The sequence below is a fragment of the Myotis davidii genome, unplaced genomic scaffold (genome assembly GCF_000327345.1).
Source record: "Myotis davidii unplaced genomic scaffold, ASM32734v1 scaffold1185, whole genome shotgun sequence".
In the NCBI taxonomy this organism is placed as follows: domain Eukaryota; kingdom Metazoa; phylum Chordata; class Mammalia; order Chiroptera; family Vespertilionidae; genus Myotis; species Myotis davidii.
Genome location: NW_006296007.1, coordinates 282,840 through 292,861, shown reverse-complemented (window position 1 = coordinate 292,861; position 10,022 = coordinate 282,840). Strand labels below are relative to the sequence as shown.

Below are 10,022 nucleotides of genomic sequence, written 5' to 3'. Positions count from 1 at the left end.
AATTATTTCTCTGCACAGCATGCAGCTATTCCTAGCTGAGGATTCTCTACTTGAAAAGGAATCTGTAATAGAGTGGTTCATGGTCAGGGTGAACCACATATTCTGGTTTGGTAGGACATTTCCAGTGAACACCTGCTGTGCCTGAGTCCTGTCCTATTTAACATTTCAACCTGAAATATTCACTTTGTAACAAAGTATGAACTACAAATAAATAGAATTAATTCTTGCATTAAAATCAGTTAGGCCCTGGTCAGTTGCTAATAGTTAGAGTGTCAGCCCACAGACCAAAGGGTCGACCAGCCAAGGGCACGTACCTCGATTGCAGGTTTGATCCCCAGCCCTAGTTGGGGTGTATATTGGAGGTAGCCAATCGATGTGTGTGTCTCTCTCCCCTTCTCTTCCTCCCTTCTACTCTCTTGAAAAAGAAGGAAAAAAAGAAAAATATGGATGATTATTCACAGTGTTACTCTGGGGAAAGGAGTGACATAGGTGGTATATACATACATAAAAGGGGATATTTTACTTTAAAACTTCTATATTTGAACTTTATCATTTTTCACTCTCAGAACAGAAATTTTTAATGATTTATTTTAAAGCGTTTGGAAATCAAAGCAAGCATTTTCTCTTTGATAACTATTTCTTTCATTTGCAGGGCTGCTTTGTTTGTTTGCTTGATAAGTACATATGTAGACACCAGCCCTAGTTCACAACCTGAAGTAACATCAAGTCCAAAGCTATGATTTTTTTCCCTTTTAATTCATGAGCAGACAGTCATGTAATATAAATATTTGTGAATAAGGTTTATGTTGGGAAAAAATGTACTTGGCACAACAGTAGTCTGACACGTCACAGACAATTTTGTGCACTGGCCTGGAGAGTGTCACGTCTCGAACCCTACAGAGCAAGTGCAGTGTGGCCCTTGGGAATCGTATGCTGAAAAGACGGATGGTGATGAAGCTTCATGGGGTGATTTTGGTCCCTCCTGTTTTACTCTGTCCAACCAAGATGTTCTGGGCAGATGAGAGGAGAGAAGGGGTGAGCTGGGTGCCGGGAAGCCCTCTGAAGGAGAACAGGTGTCTGGGTCTTTCTACTTGAGGCAGACAGAGGGCCAAGGAGCAGGCCAGGGAGTGAGGAAGGAAAAAGATAATTTGTGGCAACAACAGCCGTTGCTTCTCTTTCTCCTGTGTCAGATCCCCTGGGTCAGATCCTCTGTCTGTGGTCAGATGCTCCCCCTGCAGATCACCCACACCTGCCCCCTGACCCCCCCATCCTGTGTAATCCTCATCTCCTCCCCTCACCTCCAGCCCAGAGGGCAAGGCCCAGCCACCTGGGTCTCTTGAGGTCAGGGTTCCAGGAACCAGGGGCGCCTGGTTTGCAAGGTGAGGTCATTTGTTTACTCGAGGCAGGCAATGCAGGGAGATACAAAGCAATCCATCTGCCTTAGCCACCAAATAGATTCCCTCCATCTTCCTCCAGCAGAAGCGGTCAGGCAGGGAGGCCGGGCTGGCCACGGTGACCTTTCAGAGCTGAATCTATGCTTCTAAAAATAGCAGCATCCTTGGAGAATGGAGAGGGGGAGGGGAGGCTGTGGACGTTGAGCAGGAACTGGACTCCCCAGAGCATTGTCGGAATGAAACTGTATTAATCAGACACACGCACCCAGCTCAGTAACCTCAGGTGTCACAAATTGAAACTAAATGAACTGGCTTCGTTCTTCTCCTTTCTGGTTACACTCTCGCTGGGCTAAGCCGGAGAAAGAGAAGCATGTCTCCTGCCTTATTTGAATGGCTGTGTACTGCCGAGGAGATGTCTTCCCCAGCAGAGGGGGAAGGGGGCTCCTGAGGGGCACAGGAGAGGGCCTGCACCGCCACGAAGTGGGAGACCTCAGGCGGCGGTAGGGACCTGGGGGCCTGGGTCCCAGCCATCTCTCCCTGCACGGAGACCTCCCAGGGCTCTGTCTGAAGCTGAGTGTGTCCAGGGCTGTGATGTGTGGGGTTGCTGGGTGCCCCTCTCAGGCTTTTGCGGGCTCCTTCTCCAGAGCCACGTGGGGACTAGATGTTTCCAAGGTTCAGCTGAGCCGTGTGCTGGTCTCACAGGTTGTGTGAGACCAGGCTGCGTGCAGTGCTCTGGTGGGTGGAGGTGCGTGTGTGTTTGTTTCAGGGTATGGGGTGTTTGCAGGAGTTTATGGGGGGTATTGTGGCAAACTGTTTGGGGCAGGGGCTGTGAAGAGGTATGTGTGGGTCAAGGTTGCATACAGACGGTGGGCCTATGTGGGGCCCGTGGGAAGAACTTGGGGGAGGCCGTGTGGGAAACGAGGTAGGGGAGCCTTTGAGGGACCTGTGGGGACCAGTTTGAGGCCGCGTGGGGCCATGTGGGGCCGCGTGGGGCTGTGTGAAGCCGGGTGGGGCCATGTGAAGCCGGGTGGGGCCGTGTGAGGCTGGGTGGGGCTGTGTGCAGAGCACATCTATGTGAAGGCTGTGGTGGGGGCTGCACAGTAAGGCGGCTCCTCTTTGTGTAGCGTCATTTGTTGGCTCTGTGTGGATTGTGATGGGGATCTGAATGGACCCACACGGGACTCTGTGGGGAATAGTTAAGGCTCTGGGGGCTTCAGCTCTGGGGGCTACTTTCAGGGTCACCAGTATGAGGCCTTGCAGGGCTGCACAAGGGTGGCAGAGGCCCTGGGTAGCCTCCCAGCTTTGCCATCTAAAGGTGGGCTGGGCTTCCTTAGGGCAAGGGGCTCCTGAGTGCAGGCGTTTACTCTTCTCCATGTGACTGGCGTGGAGCTGAGAGGCACCAGGGATCCCAAGATGAGGGGAGGGAGCAGGGCTGACCCTCCGGGTGCCACCTTGCAGCTGGCCCTCTGCACACCAGCCTGGAGGCACTTCCTAACACTTCTGTGTGCGCTTTCTCAACAGGACAATGTGGATCTTGGCGAGCTGATGTTTTCCCTCTGCTACCTTCCCACGGCTGGCAGGCTGACCATCACTGTTATAAAAGCAAGGAATTTAAAGGCGATGGACATAACAGGAGCATCAGGTGGGACATTGTCTGACTCGAGCTGTCTCATGCGGTTCTCGTGTAGGATCTTATGAAGTTTCTGGTGAAGTAATAAACACATGGACTCTGGGACCAAACTACCTAGGTGTAAGCCTTGTTTTAGACTGAATAGCTGTGTGACCTTGGGCAAGTCCCTTAACCTCTCTGGGCTTCAGATTCCCCATCTGTAAAAGAATGGTAATAATAGTAACTGAGTCATTGGGTTGTTATAAGATTACATGAGTTCCTTCATATAAAGTCACAAGAACATGCCTGGCACATACTAAATGCTACCTATCCTCATATTATTATTCTCTCTTAAGTCTTCTTCACCATAATTGTGAATGAGGTCCACAATTTACAGATGATGATATAGCTTATCTAATTGAGTCTTTCCTCAGTATAAGCAATTACCATCTCAAGCTTACTGAAGATTGAAGAATCCTATCCTATATAATAAAAGGCTAACATGCAAATCGACTGAACGGTGGAATGACTGGTCACTATGATGCACACTGATCACCAGGGGGCAGACTCTCAACACAGGAGCTGCCTCTGGTGGTCAGTGTGCTCCCAAAGGGGGAGCGCTGCTCAGTGATAAGTCCTAAGCTGGGCTTATGACTGGCGAGCGCAGCGGCAGTGGCCGAAGCCTCTCCCACCTCTGTGGCAGTGCTAAGGATATCCGACTAAGGGCTTAGGCCCATTCCCTGCAGGCCTAAGCCATCAGTCAGACATCCCCTGAGGGCTCCCAGACTGCGAGAGGGCACAGGCTGGGCTGAAGGACCCCCCCCCCACACACACACATACAGCCTGGTGCACGAATTCCGTGCACTGGACCTCTAGTATGCTTATAAAAGGCTCATTAGTGAACTATGCAGTTTTTGTTTTTCCAGGGAATCAAACATGTACCTTAAATTCTAAACCCTAAACAACAAGTCGCAGCATGCAGTTCCTAAAATACAAAATCACAAGCAACCTTTGCAGGGGCTCCTAAAATGTGGTCATAAAATACCCAGTCCACCAGCTGTTGGCCACTGAAATCAAAGGACATCAGATGCAATACATTCCGCTTCCTATACTCCAGGGTTTTCCCAGCAGAAAAAAGATGGGGCCCCTCCTGGCTCTCACAGTCCCTCCTGGGCAGTGTATGGGAGTCAGGGCAGCACACAGTTATGCAGGTGAAGAGAGATGAGCTCCTCACTGAGCGGGAGGGCAGTGAGGTAGAACCAGGCAAGTCCCCCCGCAGCAGAGACCAGCCTTGCACCCGTCATCCCCTCCCAGCGTGCACCCCAAGCAGCCTGTGTCCTCTCTCCCTGACGTGCGGAACTGCTTCGCTCTTTGCAACCCGACTGCAGGCAGCTCTGGGGGCTCAAGGCCCCTGCACTCAGGGAATCAAACCCCGGAACTCCTCTCGTCCCCTAGGAATTCAGCCCCTCCCTTTCCCAAAGACCTGATGTTTAGGAAAACATTGTCTGAGTGGCTGAGTCCAGCCCACAGCCCTTTCTCCCACACCTTGAAGGTGCCTTTGCGTTTCTCTTCCTGTCACAGCCAGGCAGGTCTGAGTTCTTCCTGGAACAGTTTCTCATCTGGTAACATGTTTTTTCACACTATTTTTAAATTCTGTGTATTTTTGAGGAAACCGGGTCCTGTGCTTTTTTGTGAATGAGTGACTTACTTATGCTCACTCTAGTCACTGCCTAGGCATTGTATTAGTGAAACTCCTCAAGCTCTAGTCCGCAGGCAGGGAAAGCACACACGGTCCGTGAAGCCGCACAGTGAGGAGGCTGCTGGCCTACGTCCGCATCTGTCCTCACAGACCCCTGCTTCTCATGGTCTCCACAGATCCCTACGTGAAAGTCTCCATGATGTGCGACGGCAGGCGGCTGAAGAAGAGGAAAACGTCCACCAAGAGGAACACCCTGAATCCTGTTTACAACGAAGCCATAGTCTTTGACGTCCCCCCCGAGAGCATTGACCAAATCCACTTGTCCATAGCGGTCATGGACTACGACCGGTGAGATACCTGGGACTCTCTCAGGGCAGGTCCAGGGCAAGGAGGGCAGGGGGGCGGGGGTAGCCCAGCTTCTTAGCTGGTCCCCGGGCAGCAGGAGATGAAGCAAGTGAGCAGCACGTGGAAAGGTGACTGACAAGGAGTCCGAACCACGCTGTCTAGTCAGGTTATGAAAGTGTCTCTTAGCAACCCCATTCTTTCCTTCCCCTTTTTGAAAACCTTTCTCCTTCTGCATCCTCCTCTATCCCCATCTCTTCCCCACTGCATCCCCGAGAACCTCAGCTGGGAGAACTGTGGCCCCAGAGGTCCAGTCGTCTCTCAGGGTCCTGCCTGGCCTCCCACTCAGAGCAGCAGAGTGATGGCTTTAGCCAGACCCTCAACATTTCCGAATACATAACTTCGTTATTTCTTCCCTTCTCCCGATGTGTTCAATAAAGATCATTTCCATCCACTTAAGTCTGAAAGCAAACACAGAAATGTTCCCTTGAAAATGCTAGCATCAGTACGGATGACAGGGCGCATTAAAATGTATAAGATGCTCGACTTTCTAATTAATACAGCACAGAGAAGATATTTATAGCCTACATTGTAGCCAATTGTGTATTTAAAGGACAGATTTGAAAAAACAGTCACTTTAATATGCAAAGAAAGCACCCATAGGGAATTATATATGTTAAACCAGTCATTAGACTGAAATGAAAAGTCTCTTTTTAATTGGAAACCTCCCACGTGGTCCGGGTACAATTATGAAAAAAGTCACTCTGACTTCTAATACAATGTTCCAAATACTGTTTGTAGCTAAACTGTTTCCCACAGAACCCTGAACGTCAGCAGAGCAGCCCCAGCGCCCTGAACGTTCCCTCCAGCAGATGGCTGGGGGAAGCATAACCTCTTCTAACCCAGGGCACACGGGTGGCTGAGCTGCCATGGGTGTGCCAGCCCACGCTGGACAGAGACCCCCCTCCTGCCTCCCCTGGATGACACACAACCCCAGGAGTGTCAGGCCACAGGAGGGGACATTGCCCATGAGCCTGGAAAGCTAGGCCAGCATTTTTCAAGCTATTGCCAAGTTTCCCGCATCGACAAATCTGATTATGTGAGCTCTGCTTCAGTTTAATTCTCAGTAAACTCATGAATCTGGCCTGGAAAAATCCATGGCAGAATTCATGGAGCTTCTGCATGCAACCAATTTTAATGAGCATAAACTCAAATACCCTTTCCCCCTTCATCTCCCCCCTTATGCCCTACACAAATAGAGAGAATAGTCATCTTTGCAGAAAGAAGAAAGGAGAGAAAATCTGATGTGTTTGGATTCCAAAGAGTTAAAGGATGGGCCATGTCATTCTAGTTGCACCAAGGATTTCTCACCAAAATCTGCGAAGGAAAAGAAAGGGGGGGGGTGGGGCATGGCAGGGACCTATGCAGGGAATGTTTCAGAAATATTAGCCCTTCAGGTTAAAAGAGCTGAGGATGTTTTTATAGTAGGGAAATCAAATCGGGTCAAAGAAGCAATGCTGGGTTTGGAAGGAAGGAGGAAAGAGCATGAGAAAACGTGTTCTCTAAAGAGAGGGGAAGCAGGGAGACCCAGGAGCAGGGAAGTGTTTGTCCTCAGCTCTGCCCTTGCTGTGAGCTCAAGACTATGGCTGCCACACACAGAGCTGCCTCCTTATCAGCACTTGGTTGCCTCTTGCAGGAATTTGAGCAGCTGTTATTGCAGGAAACTCTCTTCAGATGGCCCCTTTCATGAACTGGATTTGGAGGCCTGAAGTTCAACCTAAAACCAGACAGGGGTGGCATCCTTAGCATGCCTCAGAGAGCTCCTCAAACATGGGGTTCTTTGAAACAAGCTAAGCCATGCCACGTAACACGTTCATGCTACAAAAACCTAGGTGTGGGAGGGCCAGACTCTGCACTTCCTCTCTGTGCCACTGCGTACGATAATGGATCCCAAGTCCTGTTCTCTGTTCAACTTGGCATTGAATTTTAAATTAGGGAATGAAAAGAACCACTCCTCCCCTATTTCCCTTATTGGTTCAATTGAGTAGCTATTATTCTTACATACCACATTTTTAAGAAAAATCTATTGTGGGCTGTTTTCACAGTATAGGTCACAATGAGATCATCGGCGTGTGTCAAGTAGGCAACACAGCTGAGAGGCTGGGCAGAGACCACTGGAGTGAAATGTTGTCCTACCCTCGGAAGCCCATCGCACACTGGCATTCCCTGGTGGAGGTAAGACCTGACCCCCGATGCTCCACTTTATGGAAGAATAAATGCTTGACTGTTGAAATGGAGGAGCCACCAAAAATGTGAGTGTACATTTCCTGGGCTGTTAGAATTGCATTCAGTCTGAGGTTGGGTCTGTGGTCCCCACCAGCCTGGGGATTTTGAGCAAAGGCCAGGGATCATCCCTCACTTTGATTGTTTTTTTAAAAAAGGTCAAGATTCTTTGAGTCCGTGTTATGGCTTTGGGTTGACATTTGAAGGACATCTGCAGGATCTGGTGAGGGTGGCGTTTTTAGGCCATCCTACAGTGACTTAGGCCTGGAGCCAGAAAGAACTTGAGACGGGGAGAGAGGAGGCCTGGATACTGGGACTGACTCTAGCATGAACTTGTGATTCTGGGCAAGTTGGTCAGTACCAGATTTAACTACATACGATAAAAAACAACAAACCACAAAACAGCAAGTGAAATGAACATTTATGTATGTCTTACGTAAGTAAGGTCCAGAGGAAGGCAGTCCTGGTTGTTATAGGGCAGTGATGGCGAACCTTTTGAGCTCGGCATGTCAGCATTTTGAAAAACCCTAACTTAACTTTGGTGCTGTGTCACATATAGAAATTTTTTGATATTTGCAACCATAGTAAAACAAAGACCTATATTTTTGATATTTATTTTATATATTTAAATTCCATTTAACAAAGAAAAATCAACCAAAAAAATGAGTTTGCATGTCACCTCTGACACGTGTGTAATTGGTTCGCTGTCACTGTTATAGGGGTTCTGAGGTCCACTAGACTTCCATCTTTCTACCTCACTGACCTAGAGTGGCTTTTTTTTTTTTTTGAGGTCACCTCATTGCCCAATATGGCTGCTAAGCTCTAGCCATCACATATTTATAGGCCACAGAAAGGTGACCAAAAGCATACACATTCCTTTTCCAAGGATTTTCTGTGATGTGTCATGCAACACTGGTACTTACAATTAACTTAGTTACAGAACTTAGTCATGGACACATCTGGGGAATGTATTCTTTGTGTTGGGTGGAAATGTGCCCAACTGAAAACAAGGGTTTTGTTTGCAAGAAAGAAGAGAGCAGTGGGTACCTAGAAGCAATGGGCCACCATCCTGCCTCTCAGACACTCATTCATTCTCTCACTCCCCCATCATTTCCTTCTCATTTATTCTCTTCCCGTTCATCTTTCCTCATTGCCACACTCTCTTATTTATTTACTAACCCCTTCTCTCAGAAATAAATTGCATTCCCTAGGTAGCATTTCTGAGAGTCAAATGCCATATTAGGTACGGATAGTAGATGTGAATAAGAAACCATCCATTCCTTCCCTTGAAGAGCTTACACACCTTAAGAGACAGAATATGGTGTGTACACTCGTCATTAAAGGCACATTCATGGTCATTGGCACCCACACCCAGTGCCACCGAGAACAAAACAGGGAAGTGTTTGTCCAGCTTAGATGTGATTGTCCAGGAAGCATTTCCTCCTCCTGCTCCTGGTAACTGAAGGGAACCGAGCCCTTTGGAACGGGGACACCAGGGAGCCTGGGTTTGGGGCAGAGAACTTCTCTCTTACTCTCCCAGCGCAGACAGCTCTGCCCCCTGCAGCGCCATCCTGAGAGGCCTCGCTTGGTGTGGGCTCTGCTGTTGTTGACAGCCAGGTTGGTCTGGTTGAAGTAAACGTGCAGGCAGCTGCAGAGAGGCAGAGCAGCCCCCACCTGGCCTGGGGACAAAGGGACAGTCTCCCTTTGTTGGGGATGGTGCCTGAGGGAGGAGAGCAGGGCAGGACTTGTGAATTGATTCTAAGCTTCGGGGTATCAGGAGGAGCCTTGGGCCCCCAATTTGCAGGTCCCTGAAGACACCTCTGCCCCTGGGCCATCAAAGCCAGACTCTTTCTTTCCTGGACTCGAAATTAATTCCCAAGGGAGACTCTTAGGCCCCATGAAGCTGGAGAAGTAGCTGGAGGGCTGTGCTGACCGGCCTGCACCTCATTCCTCACTCCTGTAGCTCCTGGTGCGAGTCTCAAAGGCTTCAAGTCTCAAAGGCTTCCTCCGGGGGCTCATTAAATCACCTGCGCCTGGTGCTAGCAGTGACCAGCGGCCGTTAGAGGATTCACAATAGAGGTTTGCACCCTTGTGAGTCACTGCTGACTTCAGTGCTTATTTGTAATCTGGCGTGTCAGAGTGTCAGAGCTCTCTGCCTCTTGAGACACAGGACATGGGGAGGGATAAGGACGAGGGGTGTGGCGTGGGGCTGAGACGCGAGCCCTGATCCAGTGTACAAGCCAGGGACCTTGCCAGGAGAGAACCGAGCGGCACGTGTACACAGGGGGGCGTGCAGACAGCGCCCGAGGCTTCCTGCCCGGCGAAGGAAAGGACGCTGCATGACTCTGGCCACCTGGGAGGTGCTCCCGAAACCCTCAGCACCTGGCTCTGCAGATCTGTGTCTGACGGTTATGTAAGTGAGAAATAAATGTTTCAGGGTTAGCCCACTGAATCTTGGAAATCGATCGTTCCAGCAGCTAGAATAACTTCGGTTCATATGATGGTCGTTCTCAACTGTTGCAGCAGAACCTAAGGCATGAAACGCCTGGGCCCCTCCAATGAAGGGCAAGCCAAGGGAGGCTGGCCCTGCCCCGTGGCTTCCTGTCTCTTTGAAGTTCATGCCCAGAACTCCAGATCCATCCTCAGAGGGGAGGCAGTACTTTTCCCTTTAAAAATAAATGTGCAATTGGGGCAC

The 10,022-nt window shown here is 49.7% G+C and overlaps 1 protein-coding gene across 1 annotated transcript in view; it reads left to right on the top strand.

The window, feature by feature from the left end:
* The window catches only part of SYT9 (synaptotagmin 9), a 119,493-nt gene that overhangs the window by 73,713 nt on the left and 35,758 nt on the right, over window positions 1-10,022 (top strand). Inside the window, exons 4-6 of the mRNA XM_006770935.2 lie at window positions 2,916-3,036; window positions 4,879-5,050; window positions 7,150-7,279. Of these exons, the coding sequence (XP_006770998.1) occupies window positions 2,916-3,036; window positions 4,879-5,050; window positions 7,150-7,279 (423 nt within the window). The remainder of the gene's footprint in view (window positions 1-2,915; window positions 3,037-4,878; window positions 5,051-7,149; window positions 7,280-10,022) is intronic.